Genomic DNA, 21549 nt, shown 5'->3' on the forward strand with positions numbered 1-21549 from the left:
CAGCTCAGGTTTTGAACCCTCCTTTACTTGGCATATAACAATCCTTTCTGACTTCAATTGACTGTATTAAAATATTCATTCAAGACTTAAACTGATGGTTGATAAATGCTTTCAGAATAAAAGAAGTGCTGATTATTATTTTGTCAATCAAAAAAGGGTAAAATTATATTTTAACAACCTTATGCTACTGTACTAAAATTCACACTCCATGTTGATGTTTTCTGTATTTTCAGTTATTGCTCCACCTCACACATGCAAATTATTTTTATCAGTGTGATACTAACTCTGTGAACATGTATTCCCAATGGTTTCTGACAAAGTCCCAAGCCAGCTTTTGTCCTGCTCTGTTGCTGGCGACAGATGTGATGACACTGGTGGCATCCTGCTTCCGGATGATAGTGGAGTTTAAAGTGTAAGACAGATACCTGTGAAAACAGTTAAAACAAGAAATGCAGTTACTAAAGCTCCTTCACCTATGTTGATTCTTGGAGTCTCTGCTGTATCCACACTCAACTCAGTGTTTCTTAAAAGGTTTAAAGCTACAATAGATTGCAAAAATAGTTTCAGTTTTTATAATGAGTTCCTTTATAAGTTTTTTTTTTTATGGGAGACAATACTGCTTTAAAAAACAGTTCTTTTCATTATATCAGTTTGTTAATTCTAAGGCTTTAACCCAAGGGGCTTGCCAGGGCACAGCTTGAAAAAGGGACATGGGACTAGCCTCCTGTAGGCCCACCATCCACAGGAGACGCCATGTGGGTTGGGTGCATTGTGTGGCGGGTGCCAGCCAAGGGTGGAGACCCTGGCAGACCGACCTCTGGCTACAGGGTCCGGTGAGGAGGAAATGGAACGTCACCTCCCTGGTGGGGCTATAGGAAGCTGGACAGACCTGTGCACACAAATGTATAGTGACGGTGCGCTAGGAACACCTAGCAGAGGCCTTGGTCAGCAAGATCTTCAACTCTCACCTCTGGCAGAGCTTCGACAGCATTCCAAGGGATACTGGGCACACTCAGTCCGAATGGACCATGTTTAGCACATCCAGTGCTGAGGCTGCTGCACTGAGCTGTGGCCTGTCATGGTGGTAACCCCCAAAAAAGGGTGGCAGACAACAGAGGGGAAGGAAGCCATCAGGTTGAGGGAGTCCAGTCGGGCTTGGTTAGCCTGTGGGACTTTGGAGGCAGTCAACGGGTACTGGCAGGCAAAGCAGAATGCTGCTCAGGCAGTGAGTAAAGCAAAAATGTGGATGTGGGAGGAGCTCAGTGAGACTATGGAAAAAGACTTTTGGACCGCCTCGAATCAATTCTGGCAAACCATTAGGTGACTCAGAAGGGGAAAGAGGTGCTCTACCAGCATTGTCCACAGTGTGGGTGGAGTGCTGCTGACTTCAAATGAGGATATCATTGGGTGGTGGAAGGAATACTTTTAAGAACCTCCTTAATCCCACTGACATGCCTTGCATTGAGGAAGCCGAGTCTGGGAATGAGGGAGACAGCTTATGCATGACTGTGGCAGTTAAACAATTCTTTGGTGGCAAGCCCCCTGAGGTGGATTAGTTTCAACCTGAGTTCCTGAAAGCTCTGGATGTTGTAGGGCTGTCTTAGTTGACACGCCTCTTCAATGTTGAGTGTGGATGTGTCAGTACCCCTGGACTGGCAGACCGGGGTGGTAGTTCCCATTTTCAACAATCTTTCAAGTGATGGGCCTGCCACACCAATAGTGTCAGAGTAAGTGTTGTATAGGTGAAGGCAGTCAGAAGGATACTGAGGGGCTAGGTCACTGAGGGACTTGTAGGTTAGAAAAAGGCTCCTATAAGTAATGTGTGAGCCCGTGGAGAATTTTAGGGTGGTGGTGATATCTTGTCAGAGCTTAGTGTGTGTTAGAAGCCTGAGAACCGAGTTCTGGAGACGCAGGAGACTGCCCAAGGCTTTGCCTAAAATTCTAAACACGATCACATTGCACCAATTCAGCAGGTGCTTACAAAGGCAAAAATGAGGGTCTCTCCTACAAAGTCTGTGAGTGATGGCCAAAGTCATTACTCACAAAGTGACAGATGCCACTTTGAGGCAACAGTTGTAATTTGGCACTAAATAAATAATATTGAAGTGAATTTAATGGTCGTCAGGTGTAAAAAAAAAAAAAATCTGCTTTGTTTGTTTGCAAATTCCCTGACTTGATTTATGGGCCACATAAGGGATTTTCTTACTGACTTGTTACATCACTATATGTTCCATTTATTTGTGCACAGGAAGGACACACATACCTGTTTAGCAGCTCTATGTTGTTTGTGCAGGCCAATGCAAACATGAGTTTGTTGGCCTCATTTGCTACAGAAGCAATCTTAAATTGTGACCATCCAAACTCCCACTCAGCCTCATCACCTGCTGCAATGGCACTGCAGTACACCACTGAACGCAGGTTGGGATGGATCCTGAAAAGGTTACAGTTAACACACTGCTGAGTAAGTATCTTAAAATACATCCTCTTAAAAAAACTTGCTGTTAGACTCACTGATTCCTCACTGATTCCTCACCAGTGCTTCCCAACCAGTCTAACCCAACTCGTCACACTTGTCGACTAGTGAGTTGACATTTCCCATTAGAACTGATGGCAAAAATGGCGTGTACTTCTACTTACTAGCCTTTAGACACCACATATTACTGAAGTTGAGGAAGCCATTCTGAGGCTGACGAACAAGGGCTAAGGTAAAGGCTAAACTAACCCCATATCCGGTCCTTTAAAAAGCCAAGAAGATTATCTCTTGCGGACATTACTTTTCCCAGAGTTGTGTACATCACGATATTCGGAAAATACACATTTAAAACTGCACACTCTCTCAAGAGCTACTCATACTTGCTGCCACTCAATATGGTGAATTATTTAAATTTGAATGATTTCAGAGTTATTTAACTGGGTTTATTTTTAAACTAAGAGTTTGTTGAACCTACTTCCTTGAATTTTGTCCACATGTAGCAGAGTGACTGACTTTTCAGGAAAAGCTGGCCACTCGCATCTGTTGGTTCATTAATATTTGCCTCTTTGGATGATCTGAACTCAATTGCAAGAGGGCATTTACCATCTCCTTTTTTATGTTTTTGAATATTTATCAGTGATTCATTTATTCTTCATTGAGAAATTCATCCTATGCAAAAGAAAAAGACTGACATCACACAATCACAAGTCACAAGATCACAAGAGGATTCTGCTATATTTACAATCTCTGAAAGCTCTGAATGACATCCTCAAAGTGCAAAAAGAGCTTTTGTACTCTGCTGCCAGAGATGCTGATTATAAAACTAATAGATTCAAGTCTGTTATGCTGCTCTGCTGTTATCTGGGAACATGCAACCAAACCCTGGTCCAATAAAAAACATTCTCAGACCAGCATATTTTAAAAATAGATTAGGTCTTTGCCTTTTACATTTTAATGTTAGAAGTCTTGTCCCTAAAACTGACATGATAAATATCTACATTATCACAACTGATAATAATATCATGGTTCTATCAGAGATGTAGTTTTAAAAGTCAATGCCCAATTGTGTGATTGTAATTGATAGCTACAATATTTACAAATCCAGCTGTTCTAGTATAAGTGATGGAGATGTAATATGTTAAACCACAATTTTGTGGATGCTTACTAAATGCTTTTTACTAAAAAAAAAAACAAGCAAGTGTTTGGCACTCTGAATTGCTTTTTTTTTTTGTTTGTTTGCCTGTCCCGTTTGGTTCTTTTGCCATCCTCCAGGGCATGAAGCAGGTATGGAGGAGATCAAAACTCCAGACATCCAGAGGCCCTCAGAACACAAGAGACCAAGGAAGACCAACAGAGGGGCAGCCGCGCCACTATCCCAGAAAGAGCTGAAGAGAGCCCCAGATGAGGGGTCACTCAGCAGCCGCGGAGAAGAAGCCAGGGGGGGTTGCAGTGACGTGCCCGTGAGCTCCACCGGCAGCCACCCCAGTAGGCACCCCCATACTCCGCAACCCGCCAGGGAAAGGGGGCCCAGGCCCATCCGGACCAGGGCCCAGTTCAGCAGCAGTTCAGGTCAGTAACCCACGTCCATCAGCACAGACCCTCCCCTAGCCCTGCTGCACGCAGCCACGAGGAAACCGTCACCTAAGAGCCAACAGAGACTTAATAGGCCATGACCGCAACCCCGGGTTGAGCCCTCCAAGGAAGATGCTCCTGGAGAATCCCCCGACGCCCCAAGCCTGTCCCTACCCCCACACCAATCACAACAGCACTCTGAATTGCTTGCTGTTAAAGTGAATACATCCAAGGATCTTTACTGTTGCAGGCTGTAATAGGTTTCATCAGCTAGAAATATAGGTGTATGGGTAAGTATAATGGTACTATTGCAGATAGGACATTTAATTAAGATCTTTATATCATTTAGTTCATTTTTGCCTTGGACAAGAAGCAGTACTGTGCAGCTGTTTGTTGATATGTCCAAGGCATTTGATTCAGTTGAATATGACCTGCTCTTAGGCTGACTCTGTGATTTTGGTTTGAGTAATGGGAATTGGGTAGTTCAGGTTCAAAATTCAATTTTAAGCTTTGTTTTATTTTCTATTTTTATTAATAATATTGGGAATACTATGCTGGCAGTTACACTACACCTTAATGTAAATAAGACAGCAGTTGGTTAGTTCTACTGTGAGTCAGGCTGTTAAAGAGCTTGGGGCTGCCTTCCAACAGCTGCAGGCATTACTGCACCGTTTAAAGTTTCTCTTAATACTAAGAATGTGTGCATTGTGTGGAAACAGTGCACATGGAAACAAAGCCAGCATTACCAAGTTAACAGGCTAATTCTTTTCAGTTAGATTAAAAATAAATGTTTAAGATGGCTCATATAAATATTGTGTTTTTGAAAAGGTCCTGGACATGTTTGCTTTTTGCCTTGATAATCTCTATGGCAGGGGTCTCGAACTCCAGTCCTCAAGGGGGCCTGTCCTGAAACTTTTCCATGTGTCCGTGCTGCAACACAAGTGAATACAATTGGTAGGTCATTAGCAAGACTCTGTAGAATTTGACTGCATGCTGAGTTGGCAATTCAGCCATTTGATTCATGTTACAGCAGCTCATGAGTGAATGAACATGGTGCAATAAAAGTAACTTTAGAACTACATTTTCCCAAACAAATGTTTACATTTACTTAAATTTACTGGAGTAGGGTTAGGGGTTGCCACTTCAGCATGCAGTCAAGTTCTTTAGAGTCTTGCTAATGACCTACTACTCTTTTTCACATGTTTTGCAACAGGGAGAGATGGAAAAGTTTCAAGACACTGGCCCTCGAGGACTGGAGTTCGAGACCCCTGCTCTATGGAATATGCCATATATGAATTTCCTTGTTGCCCAGAATTTCTACAATGTAAAAAAAAGAACTATCTCATTAAAGCACAGTGATTGAAAAGTAGTTTATAAAGTTGACCCACATATTTTGTTGAGGTTCCTCCATCCATTTTTTGAACCATGTGGTTGTCAAGCTATTGCATTCTGGAACCCCACTTCTGCACGCCATATGAATGGCATTCTCCTGGTTATATCTGCAAGAAGAGACAGGCATCATTATATCTGAAACATCAGCAGTGTTGGGCAAGTTACTTTGAAAAAGTAATTAATTATAGTTACTTGTTACTTCTTCAAAAAAGTAACTGAGTTAGTAACTGAGTTACAAGATTCTAAAAGTAATTAATTACTTGAAAAGTAACTATTGCGTTACTTAAAAAAAAAAATCTTTAACCCTCTGGGGTCCAGGGTATAATTGGCCATTTTTATCTACTTTTGATGTTTCCTCCACATTTTACCTTTAAAAACTATTTACTTTGCCTTGTTTGGTATCGTTCTTTTCAGCACAACCTCGCGTGTCTGAATTTACAGTTAAGTTTTCATTTTGACATACTGTATTAACACAATTGATCTAAAGTCAGACAAAAAACATAAAATCCAAGTAGAAAGTTACATTTTTACTGTAACAACCACACAGCAAATTCAAAAGTGTTAAATGTTTTGGTGTTAGTAGTCTTCTTGCAAAAGTAGAGTTAATTTTACTCTAAGTAGAGTCACATTCTTTTAATGTAACTCTGAGGTGTAAAATGATAGTAGTTAAAATCGAGTGTTAAAAATGAGTGTTTCTATGTCAAATCTGGAGGTGTTACAATGGAAACATTAACTCTTGACCTCTTAACTCTGAACTCCTAGAGGGGCTATGACACTAATAGAGTAAATTCACAGACTCCGCCCCCAGCACCATAGGCTCCAATCGAAGCTGAAGTGAAGCCGTTTCAGAACATTTTGCTCTACATATTTGAGTTGTTTGCCATGCTTGGTAAGTCATTTTTTCAAGATTGTTTCAATTATTGTTATTAGCTTTTACTTCTGTGGCTCTTTGGAGTTGAGACAAAGCTGTGTGAAAGGCATTAGCCACGTTGCTCGCTGATAGCATAATATTCTGTTTTAGCTAGCTGAAAGGTATTGTTTGCGGGCAAATACCACAGCCTTGAAAAAAAGCTTGCATGTGAATTTTCAGTCAAATTTTTGGTCAAATACACCTATAACAATGTCTAGAATGTGAAATGTTGGTATAATGGTGCTACTTGAAGCCTGAAAATGATCTCCCATAAAAAAAAAACTAAAAAAACGAGCAAACAGCAGTAGCAGATGTCCTGACTGGGTTTTACGTTAGCATTTAGATCCCTCCAGAGTTTTGTGCACAGTTTGGGTAAAAATGAAAAAGGTTGAGGTTTTACATTTAGTTCAGTATTACCTGTTGCCTGTGTCCTTGTCTTTTGGGAAAATACTTTACACAAGTAATGGCTCAAAAGTGATTCCATTTTTTTTTTACTGTGCTGCAATTGATTACTGGATTATTTGTGCCATTAATTAGTGTCAACTAATTTTTATTCAATCTCCACATAGGATATGCTTGTGAAGATGGAATATGGGGGACAGCAGAAGTGCGTTGCAGTTCCACAAAGTGATGAATGAAGGACATGCATATTGTATTTTGTATTTATTGAAATAAGTGATGAGAATGCTGTTATTTGCATTTACCAGCTCACCTATGTCAGACCTTTTGATAAACAAAATTCTAATGAAAGTGAGAACATGTACACTGTTACATCTTTCAGAAAATGTTTTGAAATTGTGGTGCACAGTTCAGAATAAATGTTTTTCAAAAACCATTGCGTCTTTTTAGTAAATGTTTATTTCCAAGAGAAATTTCTAGAAGTTCAAAACAGGAAAATTCCCGCTTTTTAGAATTAATTAGAAGATAACTCTTACGTAGTTAAACTAAAATACTCTTTGAGAGTTAATATATAAACTCTTAACTCCTAGTTAGCATTAGTAAGTGTTAAATTATCAACTCCAGTGTCATGGTCCTGGGTTGTTGACCCAGCGTTTTGTGTTTTGTGATTATTTTCCTCTGTTCTAGTTATTCTGTGTCCTCCCCCCTTGTGTCCGGTTCGGGTTCTAGATTTCCTGTTTTGTTCTGAAGGTCTGTGTCTGTTGTCATTGTGTTCAGCTTGTCTCCTCCGGTCCTCATATGTATTGGGTTCAGCTGTTCTTCCCTCCTGTGTGTGATTAACCGATTACCTTGTGTGTGTGTATATTTAGTGGGTGTCGGTCTGTGTTCGTTGTCGGCTCGTCTGTGTTCCTTGGTATCCTGTTCCTTAGTCTGCGTCTCTCTGCTCTGCTCTCCGTTTTGTTAAGATCTCAGGTTTGCTCCTTAGTTCTCCCAGTTTAGGTTTCCGTTAGTAATCTCTCATGCTTCGTTGTCTGTTCTGCCACCTGTAAATAAACCCTCACTCATATCATCAGTCGCCTGCCTGCATTTTGGGTCCTCCTTTTCCTCCACACCACACGGCTCACCCCGCCAGCCGTGACATCCAGACAGATTTGGTGTTTAACACTAAATCAGAGTTAACGTACCAACTCTCCAAAAAGAGTTAAATTAACACTCTCTGGTGTGGACCCATATAGACACTTTAATAGTGTTGAAATCAAATCTGACAGTGTTAATTTGGACATGCTGGATTTGCTGTGCACAAAGTTTGCAAACAACAAAGTTATTTGCAGCCATTTACCTTTTACCCCTTTTTTTTAAATAACTATTTCAAACTATTTACACAACAATCAGCTGTTCTGCATTCAATAAGATGCCACACAAATTATTTGTGCCACTCCAAAAAAAAAAAATTCTGTCCACTATAAAGGAGAACATCACAGCCTGATACCTGCAGGTCTGACAGCAGCAGGTGTATCACTCCTGTTTTTTACCTGGAGACAGCAGTTGCCTCATTGTTCTGACACACAACACAAGACAACACTTTAACTACACACTCCAAACACGCTAAACGTCACAAATCTCTCACATCTCAAAACTCGCTTTCTCTCTTTTTCTGCTCTCTCTCTCTCTCTCTCTCTCTCTCTCTCTCTCTCTCTCTCGCCGTCACTCCTAAAACTTCCCCCTCTTCCTAAACAACCAAATGTCATGTTGCCATATCATTTTTTTGATTGGTTGACATGGTGCATTTTCCCACCAAAACGAAAGGGCAGTTTTTTTTGTTTTTTATTTGTTGGTCATAAGCAGAGAGTGCTTGATAGCGCTGTCCTTAGACAGTAAACATGGCAAAACTATTGAGGAAAAAACGCCATGTATATATTGTTTATCATGACTCTGGTTTTACGTTGCCTATCAACACAATTTATAAACTGGTATCTATCACCTTGTTGCTTTGTCATCTTGAAGTGGTCATGTGATTGGCTTACCATGACTACTTTATTCTTCCTCAGTCAAACAGCAGCACTCATGCAGTTGTTTTGCTCCTTAGCTCCAGGTGTTGTGCCAAAAAGTGATGGTCGGGCAGAAAGTGATTGCCACCTGCGGGAGCGCACAGCTGCTTAAACTGCTTAGTAACGCCGTTACTTGTAACGCCGTTATTCCCATCACTGAACATCAGCATTTTAATTGTAGTCACACAGAAAAATGTATGTCTACTAAGATCAAAGTTGGTGAAATTGTGTGTCTTGTAGAAATTTTTGGCTGTTTCCCTTTATGTCCTTCCATCTTCCTCTTTACTGATTTAAGACTAGATACAATTAGTTAAAGGTAAAAAAAAAAAAAAATCCCAGAAACAACTGCTGGTGTCGATAGTGTCAGGGGCTGGGTCTGTGAGCTGCGTGGTCTGCATGTTCCATGTTTTAATTGTCAAGTTTGTGTTGTCATGTCTACGTTCCATGCTGTTTCCTGTTTATTGTGACAATCCCTGTCCTGTGTGCAGTGTGTCTAATTTTGCTTCCCCTTGTCTCGTTAGGTCTGATTTGTCCCAGCTGTGTTCCCACTGGTTCCCTATCCTCTCATTACCCTTCTGTGTATTTAAGTCCTCGGTCTTCCTCTGTTCAGTGTTGGGTTATCTGTTTGTCTGGCTACATGTTTCTGTGAGTTTCGGCTCGTCATGTCTCAGGTTTTTCCCTCAAGCTCCTGTTCAGGTTCATGTCCTGTTTATCTCATGTTTTTGTTCAGGCCACGGTCATGTCACAGTTTTCATGTTTTAGTTTCTCCCAGTTTAGGTTTTAATTCTCGGCCCCTGTTCACCTTGCTTTGTGCTGATGTTTGTTAGCCAAATAAACTGCTCACTTTTTGTTACACTTAGTTTCCTCTCCTCCGTGTCTGCTTTTGGGACCGCTTCTAAAACTCATTGGCCGCTCAGCCATGATGTATAGACTAATAACTATTTTATGTTCCCAGGTTCTTCTTATTAACTTAAGTGAATTTTTCTTTGTTTTCTCTTTGTCTTCATAAAACTAGAGTCAGTTTCAGAGACACATTGGGCTGGTGTAAAGTAGTGTATATAGCCCATCACCTCCTTAATGGGTAAGCCAATCTACACAAAACTTAGCATAACCACTGTTAAAAGTGTCAATTCTTTTGATTTTCATATAGATTGTTTATCTCATAATTTGTTTCACGTGTTTCATTCAATGTACATTGCCTGTATGGTCACCAAAATTTGTATCCACCATGGAATTTTCTTTGAACAGCACTAAATAAGGAATGAAGACTTTGAAAAAGCACTGAAATCTTAGCAAATTACTAGCTTTTTGCTAATATAAAGATAGACTAGATTAAAAAAAATTAATTTCATGAAATTGTTCTTAAATAGCACTTTTCCACTCTACTTGAGCACTCAAAGCACTTTATACAACATGTCTCAATCACCTATTCACACACATTCATACAAGCATTTTTTCTGTCTAACTGATTTCTATATAATATATATATTTGTTTTACAAAAGGACAAGAGCGCTAAGAGTCTTGCCACAAGGGTGATGCTCAAACTGCCCTATGTGTGCAAAAGACTGCACATACACAATCACGTGTTTACAAATATAAATAAATATTGGCAAAGGTTTTTTTTTTTCTTTCAATTTAGTTCTGTAGTTTGATGGCATCAAAGCTGGAATAAGCAACACACGTAAAAACTGTCTCACTCAGGCAGACAAGTCATAACAGAAAGTTCTACATTAAAGTGTATAAAATACAACTGCTAGATGTCAGTAGACTGTAGATTGCAGTCAACTGAGTTCTGTTTTCTTACCACTCTCATTCCACAGTTCACCTACAGTGGCCACTGAAGGACAACTATTTCTGGGTGCCGTTCATCTGTAGTGAATGTAGGCTGTCAGTCTGCTGTTTACCTCAGCTGAGGTTTGCACTACACAGCAGGCTCATCCAGGTAACTTCAAAATTCTAAAATACTTAGGACCATATATTTCAGTTTTTCAATTCTATGTTTTTCTGTCAATATGGGGTGCTGTATGTACATTAATGAGGGAAAAAAAATTAACTTTTAGCAAATGGCTGCATTATAACGAAAAGTGAAAAATTTAAGGGGGTCTGAATACTTTCCGTACCCACTTTCTCAGTACATGTTTAGAATTTTTTTTAAATGTATTCATGCGGCCATGCATTTATAAATAAAAGTACTTTGTTCTTGGAACAAGGACCAAGATTGATCTGTGATACATTACTATATTAGACTAACACTAGAATGCAGTCTAGGAGAAATCTAAAACTAATGGAAATTGTGGTTAGCAAAACTTAAGTACAAAAAATAAATTAAACTACTATCCAGCACTCAAGCCAACTGCTAAATCAGATCTCTTTTTTTGTTTTGACACAGTAATTACAAGGTGGAATATATGTCAAATCATTTGTGGATTGCTGATTATTTTGTAGGAATATGACAGGAAAGTGATTTTTAGACTATAATAACCCATTTGGATTGTGGTTCAACTCTTTATTTATTTATTTTTCTATATCTATATAAGCTGCCGTTTCTCTGATGTCTTGTAACCTATACTCATCTACTCATCTTTATATTTTGTTTGCGTTTATAGGTGGATTATGTATCCTGGTGAGTATACTTACTGATCGGTGTGTTGTACAGGAACACTGCTCCAGTCTAAGGTCATGTTCTTGAAGTATAGGAATAGTGGAGTCACCTGCTTTCTTATGTAGTCCTAGAAATCAAGAGTTAAGGAGAGTTTATCTGCAGAAAATGTTTTCCTCCAAATGGGTCTAAAGTCACAGTTGGGTAAACAGTCATAGAGAGTAAAGGAACCTTTCTTAAAAAGCTAAACTTTGGAAAGTATTCACCTGCATAGGCTGATAGACATCCGTACGGTCTAACATAAGGTAATAATAGTCCAGATTATTGAGAGCAGATTGCCAGGGCATGTACTCTGTTTCCTTTGACAAGTAAGAGGTTGTCCTGAGGGCTAGAGAGGTGGAGAGCAGCTGAGCCCTGCAGAAAGAATACATGGGAATAAATAACTTATTGCTAAGAAACAATAATACAGCAAAGAATTGACCACAAACAAATTTCTTTATTCAATAAATCTTGTAACACTGGAAAACCTCTTTTCACCACATTTGTGAGAAAAACACATTTGTGGTTTGAGCAGCGGAATTGAGTATGTGGATTGCGCCCATGAAAACTTGCCATCTCTTTTCTGACATTGCCAAATAACTTATTCTGCTACCGACTCTTTGTTTTGAATTTCTGGTACCCCAGGTGCTGACGATCAGGTGCCAATCAGGTATCTGATTAACAGGACCAGTGAGCATGGACCCTTCTACAGTGGTCTTTACAGATCCCTCACACCCTGGACACCGAGTTTTTGATCTGCTGCCTTCTGGCAGACGGTATAGAAGCCTGCAGACCAGGAACACCTGACACAGGATCAGTTTCTTTCCCCTTGCTATTTCCCTCCTAAATAGTTGAACTGTCACATTGCTTCACACTGCCATACTGCAACTGCACCTTATGTACATTCTGTGGTATTCATTTTTGTAATCCTGTAGTTTTTGTATATAAGGATTTAGATGTTTTTATATTGTGGTTTATGTATATTGTTCATTGTGTTGCTCACATATTGTGTGCTTTTACATTGTTGTGCTTGAAAGACACCATCGACCGGAACCAAATTCCTTGTATGTGTTTGTGCATATACTTTGCCAATAAATGCGATTCTGATTCTTGTCAGTTGATGTCTGCTCTAAGCGTGCCATATTTCACTGATCTGGATATGGCTCATGCCATAAAGCAACTTTAAGGTGGTGTTCTCCAAACCCAGCTTCCAGCGTATTTATAATGAGCCCTAGTATCATCTCCAAATTGAACACAAAATTCCATATAACAGGGAATTTCAGACACAGGGCTTGAAATGAGCACCCCAAGAAGATGACACTGTAAGAAGGCCAGGGACCGCAGTTAGTCTTCAACAGATTTGCAGTCAAAGTTTGCAGGATGATGAAGCCGGTGGATCTCTACCCAGAACAGACTGGACACAGCCAAACTCTGGTCTTACAGTACTGCCAGGAAGCCTGCCATGGGTGCCCTTCACCATCAGGCCCATTTGAGCTGATGTTGGCAACATGTGCACTGGTGCATCATGAACATGTGGAGGAATATTATGTTCAGTGATGAGCCCAGATTCTGCCTATGACGCTTAGCAAATAAACTCTCATACAATGTGAGAAGGTAATAAAACTGTGTATTAAAGGGAGAGTGTGATTTTTAGAACACTTGAACCTCAAATTAGTCGGTGTAATGTTAGCTCATAATCTGTTGTTGTTGTGTAGCTGGCTTGACATCTGTCTGCAGATAGGAGGGTTGCATGTCTAATATGCTGATAATTAATTGTGACAATATCTGCATTAAAATAAGTATGTTTATGGCAGTGGCGGTCCTACCCTGTTTGCCCCCCACACACACACACACACATAAAACATATTGTACATATTGTACATTAACATAAAACTGTTGTCGGAACCATACTGAATTTCACCACAGAAACACACACACACACATATGAAGAGAGAGAGAGTATGCATAGTATGCAAACCGCTACCAAACAGCCATCATAATTCGTCATACAATGAGAACAGGACAAATCAACAATTGACAATGACTAATTAATATTAAAATCTGTAACATAATGTATTGTTTGGAGTTTAGTCTGTTACTGTTACTATTTTTACCACTTCTTCTTGGAGCAACTGTAACCCACATAATTCCCTTAGGGATTACTAAAGTATTCTGAATATGATTCCGATTGTTTCAGGATGACCTGCCATTATCCAATCACACATCTGCTTACCTGTATCTTTTGCTCGTTTCTCCTCCTCTTCTTTTCTATTTTTTCTAAACTGAGCACCTGATGGCTTTGAACGTTTCTTGTCCATCTTCCATTGGTTTTAATTTTGCACTCCAGTATGAACACAAATCCCCCAACTCGAGGATCACCACAACATAACCTAATAGACCTACATACGGTGGCCCTGAGAGGCCAAATGGACTGCAACTTCAGAAAACACTTGCAAAAAGAAAAATGCTGCAAAAAGAAAAACACTTGCAAAAAGAAAAATGCTGCAAAAATAAAAATGCTGCAAAAAGAAAAACGCTGCAAAAAGAAAAATGCTGCAAAAAGAAAAACGCTGCAAAAAGAAAAATGCTGCAAAAAGAAAAACGCTGCAAAAGCACACAAAGCACAACGGAAATAGGAAAAAAGACAACGGAAATGTTTCTGGGGAGACAATAACCGGACGGACCAGTTGCACGAACCAAAACATGCTAACAAGTGCACTGGGACTGGGAGACACTTCAAAGAAGTGGAGCGGCCAAAGAGTAAACTTTCAAAAGTAAGTTCTGAATATTATGTCACTTATTTATGTGCAAATGTTTAATAATGAGGAACATTAAAACATTACTGTTGGCCACATGCCGGCAAAGTTATGTGACATTAGCGATGTTTGTACTTTCAGCATTTACTTTGTTTTAAAGCCTTTACTTTATACGCCGTTAGATAGTCGACCTTAATCTTACAGAGAATCTGATGATTTTGTGGATAATTAAAGTCAGTCATATATCCACAAACACAACAAGCTGAAAGTCAGTGATGCTGCTCGGTTTGCAGTCCTGAATATCACGGCACAAGCAGGATTCACTGCACTGCTAATGTTAGCTATGTTATATTGCTGCCTCTGTTCGGTGGTGTCGAGCCAAACGGACTTTAACGTGTGTTTGAACGAGCTGACGGTTCACTCGTTAAGCTGAAAGAAAGATGCTTTAATCACAGGAGTCACACATGTGTCCACTGTAACATCTGGGAACTCTTCTTGTTTAGCACTGGTAATAACACAAACACTAAATCCTCCTGTTTGTAGCAGTGTATACACCTGAGACTGTCACCTGTCTGTCTGTCCTGCACTCTCTCTCTGTTTCTTTCTCTCTGATTGTGGAATAAAAGTATGAACATTCATTTATAAGTTACACTTGTGTTTGAATCCTGCAGCTTATCATACATTTGATTTCCATGTGTGACAACTGCAAGTGTCCAGAGTGAGGACAGACTGAGGGACCCACTGCTGCACATCATCTGTGAGGCTTTGCACCCCTGATGATCCACCAGGACAAACTCAGCAGTGTGTGAGGAAGAGGAGGAGGAAGAGCCAGCAGCAGCTGACAGATGGAGAGAATAGACAGACTGTTCCCTGTTTGTGAAGGACTGCTAGGAAAGTTTAAATAACTAATTGTCTGTCCTGAATTAGTCTTATTAGGTAATGTTCAAATAATTTTAGCATTCCAGTGTTTTCAGTGTGGGAGAAAGTACTCAGGGCCTTCAAGTTACACACTATGAAAGGCAGAAACAAGTTTAATGTTCAGAAACCTAAAGTATGTATCAGCAGCAGAATGGAGCTAAAAATAAATGTTTGTTTCAGTTCTATGAAGCTTTGAGTATTTTGGATTAGTAGCACTGCTGTGTTTGTTGCATCATATTGCTGTAATTTTTTATATGCTTTATATATTCTGAGGTAAATTGATCTATAGTGTTACATCATATTCTATAAGGATGTTATGCGTTTGGATGCTTTCTGCCCAGTTTGACCCATTTAACAGAAGTCAGCCTGTTTAAGGCTCTGATATCTATTCTGTATGACTTAAAGCAGTTATGACATGGTCTGATTTTCTCACCCAATAAAGGAATATTTAATATATCAGTCTACTCTTCATTCGATCAGAAACAGTTATCACAGCTCGTACATTTGCTTTTTCCACACATATTGAGCCAAATTTAGTAATGCCAACATATTAAAAGAACAATATTTGTCTCTTATATATAATACATCTATATATACACTGTCACAGATACTTGTCTTTAAGTGAAGATTTAAGGTGATAGGAAATATAAATAAATGCAACTTGAATCTTTACTGAAGCTCAGTGTTTGGCACAGAGTTCATGTTCACTGCTGTAATAACTAATAATGATTAATATAATATTGGCCATATTATATTTACATTACCAAAGTGAGATGACTTTAGTCTCATGAACAACATTAGCTAATTGTTATTTACTAGCTAATCTTAAATGACTGTTCAGTACAGAAATGAAGCCCAAAAATCATGTTTTACAGTCCTGTGGTCTCAGCCTCAGATACTTATCAAATCACACAGCTCGTGTAGAAACAAATGTACAAAATATGTTCTCCTTCATTTCTGTCAAACAAAGCTGTATGAAACGTTTCCAGCTGTTAGTATCATGGTTGCTAGGCAACCTGGGCAGCGCAACGGAGGCTAGACCATCCCATTTCACAAGCCTACAAGCCTCACACTTCCGGCCTCAGCGGTCTTTGAGTGCGGCCCTTGAGGACCGTTAAGGCTGCGTACTTTAACGCTGCAGACCCTGAATTGGGAAACAGTCCCTGAATTGGGATACAGCCATACATACATGTTTTGGTTCGTGCAACTGGTCCGTCCGGTTATTGTCTCCCCAGAAACATTTCCGTTGTCTTTTTTCCTATTTCCGTTGTGCTTTGTGTGCTTTTGCAGCATTTTTCTTTTTGCAGCGTTTTTCTTTTTGCAGCATTTTTCTTTTAGCAGCATTTTTCTTTTTGCAGCGTTTTTCTTTTTGCAGCATTTTTCTTTTTGCAAGTGTTTTTCTTTTTGCAGCATTTTTCTTTTTGCAGCATTTTTCTTTTTGCAAGTGTTTTCTGAAGTTGCAGTCCGTTTGGCCTCTCAGGGCCACCGTACTTACACCTTAGTTCACAGATTCACTTTGTCTAAGGTGTATTTCTGGGATTTCACACAACCCAGGATTCAAATCATGAATACATGATGGGCTTGGATTTACAACATTATGATTGAAATGTGCTCTATTTGGAAGCAGCCGGCCCCTCCCCTTTCGACGGGTTGTGTGTGAGACTTTAAATCATCAAACTGTAAATTTTAAATTGTTATTGATCCCTTTACCCCTAGTCCTAAAGTGTATATTTATTTTCTTACTCTTCTTATATATATTGTTTGTTTACTTGCACTGCTGTAACTGGAGCCTCGTCATCTCGTCTCTCTATATACTGGACTGTATGTAGCGGAGATGACAATAAAGTTTACTTTGACTTCAGCAGCAAGCAGGTGCACCGAGGGCTCTCGCGCTCACTTTTCGCGTATAGAATTTCGAAAAAACATCGGTGCAAATTTTAAGTCTGTATCATAATGTCTGGTGTTTTCGTGTTTGTTGGTTTGTTTTTATTTTGCGGGTAGGTTATTAGATGCTGCTCCAGCCAGTCAGAGAATCCCCCGCCGCCCCGCCCTCTCCTCCCTGTGCCGCAAGCAGCAGGCGCACCTCGCAAACGGAGGGCGCCCTTACTCCCAGCAAATGGCCGATAGAAAACCGATCGATGCCTATGCCATTCCCAATATGCGCTGGCTGACGTCGGGGCAGCAAGAGAACGAGCTATTTTTTTTTTTAATTTTTTTTTTTGCCGATGCCTGTGATGCCGCCCCCACCACGATGCCGCCCCGCAAAACGCAAAGAGTTTGCTTTTCCTCTGCTCAAGTAAGACTGTGACAAGTCCTGGAGTTGGTGTTTTTTACCAGGCTATGTCCTTCAATGCACATATTAAACAAATATGTAGGACTGCTTTCTTCTATTTGTGCAAAATTTCTAAAATTAGGAACATCCTGTTTTTTTAAAGTGATGTTGAAAAACTAGTTCATGCATTGATTACTTCTAGGCTTGGCTATTGTAATCCATTTTTATCAGGCTGTCCTAAGAACTCAACAAAAAGCCTTCAGTTGATCCAAAATGCTGCAGCAGGAGTACTCACATAGTCTAGAAAGGGAGAGCATATTTCACCCATACTGGATTTTCTTCATTGGCTCCTTTATAAATCCAAAAATCCAATTTAAAATCCTTCTCCTCACATAAAAGGTCTTGAATGAGCAGGCCCCATTTTATCTTAAAGTCCTTAGTGTCCCATGGTGCCACTATAGAACACTTTGCTCTCAGACTGCAGGCTTACTTGTAGTTCCTTTGGAATGGTAGGGTTTTACATTGAGGACAGAACACAGAGACTCGGACATTAAAGGAACTAACATAATCAAACAAGACATCCTGAGAAAATATACATAAGGAACTCAGAAGCACAAGGAAATACTAAACTCGGAATAAAAAATACTGAGCATGAACTTAAATCATCTCTGAAAACCAAAAGAAAGGCCCAGGAGTCCACAACAAAAAACTGGCTCAAAGATCCGGGACCATGGCACCAGCTTCCTTTCCACTTTTCATTCTCTTCGTAGCTGCCCTTACTTCTTCATTACTAATCATCTGTATTTCCTGATTATAAATAATAGAAATGTAAGCTTCCAAAACTTTAAATTGAAAAACAGCAATTAACTAAGTCTGGAGGGAAAATGTAGTTACTGAAAAGCAAAAGGTGGCATCAAAAGAAAAGATCTGCGTAAAAACCTAAAGCTTGCACTTGAGTCAGTACTTCATTGTCTCAAATAGGGAAAGTTATATAGTTACTTTTTTATCAGTGGGTATATATAAAAGACACCAGAATTATTATAACTGCAAATTAGTGAAAAACTGCAACTTAATGGACCTACCTGGCCAGACTGAATGCATCATCCACAAGTTGTGCTCTGTTTATCACTGGTATAACCTGGAATGATATAGATTCTTGCTGAAGACATCAAAACTATGAATGAACACATATGGACTTGTATAGTAAAAAAAAAAGTGTGAAATAACTTAAAACATGTTTTATATTTTAGTTTCTCTTAAATAATTCCCCTTTACTTTGATTACTTCTTTGCACACTCTTGGCATTCTCTCGATGAGCTTCATGATGTAGTCACCTAAAATGTTTTTTTTCAACAGTCTTGAAGGAGTTCCCAGAGATTCTGAGCACTTGTTGGCCCTTTTGCCTTCACTCTGGGGTCCATCTCATCCCAAACCATCTCGATTGGGTTAAGGTAAGGTGACTGTGGAGGCCATCTGGCGCAGCGCTCCATCTCTCTCCTTCTTGGTCAAATAGCGTTCACACAGTCTGGAGGTGTGTTTGGGGTCATTGTCCTGTTGAAAAATAAATGATGGTCCAACTAAACACAAACAGGATGGGATGGCATGTTGCCACAGGATGCTGTGGTAGGCATGCTGATTCAGTGTGCCTTCAATTTTCAAGAAATCCCCAACAGTGTCACCAGCAAAGCACCCCCAGACTATCACACCACCTTCATGCTTCATGGTGGGAACCACACATGTAGAGACCATTCGTTCACCTTTTCTGCATCACACAAAGACACGGCGAGTGGAACCAAAGATCTCACATTTGGACTCATCAGACCAATGCACAGATTTCCACTGGTCTAATGTCCATTCCTTGTGTTTCTTGGCCGAAGGAAATCTCTTCTGCTTGTTGCTTTTCCTTAGTAGTGGTTTCTTAGCAGCTATTTGACCATAAAGGCCTGATTCATGCGGCCTCCTCTGAACAGTTGATGTAGAGATGTGTCTGCTACTGGAACTCTGTGCGGCATTTATCTGGGCTCTAATCTGAGGTGTTGTTAACTTGCAGTTTTTGAGGCTGGTGACTTGGATGAATTTATCAACAGAGGTGACTCTTGGCCTTCCTTTCCTGTTGTGGTCCTGTTGTGAGCCAGTTTCGTTGTAGCGCTTGATGGTTTTTGCAACTGCACTCGGGGACACAATCAAAGTTTTAGCAATTTTCCAGACTGACTGACCTTCAGTTCTTAAAATAATTATGGGCTGTCATTTGTCTTTACTTAGCTGATTGGTCCTTGCCATCATATAAATTCTTACAGTTGTCAAATTGGGGCTGTCATTTCTCCTTACCACTTACCACTAGGTAATTGGTAAGAATACCTCAGGCAGCAGAAACCCAAGAACGAGGAGGAACCATCATGGAAGGATGGGCTCCTGCTTGGTATGTACCAACCGGACATAGTAGTGGTGGACAAGCAGAAGAAGACAGCCGTAGTGACAGCCTTAGCGATACCGAATGATAGCAACATCAGGAAGAAGGAACACGAGAAGCTGGAGAAGTACCAGGGGCTCAGAGTCTCAGGGGATGGGTCTGTGACCCAGCATTTTGAGTTCATTTTGTAATTTTTATTTCTTATATTATATTGAAAATATGTGAAAATAAAAGTCTTGTGTTGGTATTATCAGTTAGGATTAAGTTAAGTGTTATTCCAGTTTAGGTTTTCATCTATGTTCCCTTGTGTGAGTCTGTTCTTTTCCTCTGTGTCAGTATGACTTGAATTTCTTGTCTGTGTGTTTCATGTTGTCAAGCCGGTGTTGTAACGTCTCTGTCTCTCCATGTTTCCTGGTTTATTTTGAAAGTCTGTTTCTATGTTCATTGTGCTTAGTGTTACTCTTCCCTGTGGTGTCATGACGTTCATTTGTGTCAGCTGTTTCCCTATGTGTTTCCACTTTCCCTGATCACCTCTTGTCTGTATTTAGTCTGTGTGATCCATGCAGTCTTTGTTGGGTCGTCTGTTTGCATTCATGTTGAATCAGGTCAAGTCACAGAGTTTTCTCTACTGTTCAGGTTCATGTTCATGTTTGGTTCATTTCATAGCTCCATAGTCGCATGTTCCTTTTCAGTTTCATGTTCTTATCCATCAAAACTGTTTTGATTGGTTGATTGACTGGTTGATTGATAATACTTTATTTATCCCAAGGAAAATTGTTTTCATAGCTAATTTAGTATTTCCCAGTGTAGGTCTTAGTTTAGTTTTGCCAGCCCGCAATAAAGGCTCACTTTTTCTTTAAACCTCAGTTTATCTCTCCTGTGTCTGCATTTGGGTCCATTTCATAAATACATAGGCGTTCCCCGCTGTGACACAGAGAAGAGCTCGAGAAGATGTGGAGGGTGACTGTAACAGTGGTTCCAGTGGTAATCGGAGCACTTGGTTCAGTAACTCCCCCCAAGCTAGGTGTGGCTTCACCAAATCCCAGGAACAACATCCAAGATCTGGTTGAGGACCTGAGTTTGAAGGATAAAGACTGCCCACAGGGATGAGAGGGGAATTTTTTATATGTACATATGCATATCTCATTATGCATATGCATAAATACTGATAACAGAAAATAACGAAATTGATGTCCTGCATCCATTAAATGAGAAAATGTGAATCATGTCAGAGAGTGTCTGTGTACCTTGTGATTTGTATTAAGCTGGGTGAAAAGGCGTTCCCAGTTTCCCAAGTCATAGTTTACCCGGTAATATCCAGTTACATTAATGTTGGCCAGTACCCAAAAACCATCACTCCTCATTTCTAAGTTTATCACTGATGGAGGAAAAGAAAAAAAAACCCACATGCTTAAATTTTCAAAAAGTTTAATTACATTTGTATTGTACTTGTAAAACCACATCAAAACTGTGTACCAGCTTTACCTTCCTTTTCCATGAGCCACCAGATATCTTTCTGGACCGTACCACCCCTCATCCATCGAATAGGAATCAGCCACTCATAGCTGGGGAAGGCAACACATTTAGCGTCATTCATATACCAAACAAGTTACTAACAGGTGCAGCTCTGAGAAATACTTGTGAATTTAATATTTCTATTTAATTCGGTTTAGCAATTCACTGTTTAAGAGGACCTTAAATAAGGTGATCCAATAATGTTATGTGATTACATGTGTCAAGTGTTTGAACAAAATAGAGAG

At 39.9% G+C, this 21549-nt stretch overlaps 1 protein-coding gene and 1 long non-coding RNA gene across 2 annotated transcripts in view; one reads left to right on the forward strand and one right to left on the reverse strand.

Annotated features, from left to right (window-relative positions):
- Nucleotides 1–21549, reverse strand: part of LOC146383178 (aminopeptidase N-like) — a 37703-nt gene that overhangs the window by 1818 nt on the left and 14336 nt on the right. Inside the window, exons 14-21 of the mRNA XM_084934386.1 lie at nucleotides 21275–21354; nucleotides 21037–21167; nucleotides 18462–18517; nucleotides 11661–11808; nucleotides 11433–11524; nucleotides 5434–5544; nucleotides 2264–2431; nucleotides 285–425 (exon numbers count right to left, since the gene is read on the reverse strand). Of these exons, the coding sequence (XP_084790512.1) occupies nucleotides 285–425; nucleotides 2264–2431; nucleotides 5434–5544; nucleotides 11433–11524; nucleotides 11661–11808; nucleotides 18462–18517; nucleotides 21037–21167; nucleotides 21275–21354 (927 nt within the window). The remainder of the gene's footprint in view (nucleotides 1–284; nucleotides 426–2263; nucleotides 2432–5433; nucleotides 5545–11432; nucleotides 11525–11660; nucleotides 11809–18461; nucleotides 18518–21036; nucleotides 21168–21274; nucleotides 21355–21549) is intronic.
- Nucleotides 13961–15563, forward strand: LOC146383179 (uncharacterized). The gene is made up of 2 exons (XR_014800730.1): nucleotides 13961–14207; nucleotides 14861–15563. It is a non-coding gene; the product is annotated as an uncharacterized LOC146383179 (long non-coding RNA).

Source organism: Perissodus microlepis, chromosome 7, assembly GCF_051167445.1.
Source record: "Perissodus microlepis isolate ML-2025 ecotype Zambia chromosome 7, ASM5116744v1, whole genome shotgun sequence".
Lineage (NCBI taxonomy): Eukaryota > Metazoa > Chordata > Actinopteri > Cichliformes > Cichlidae > Perissodus > Perissodus microlepis.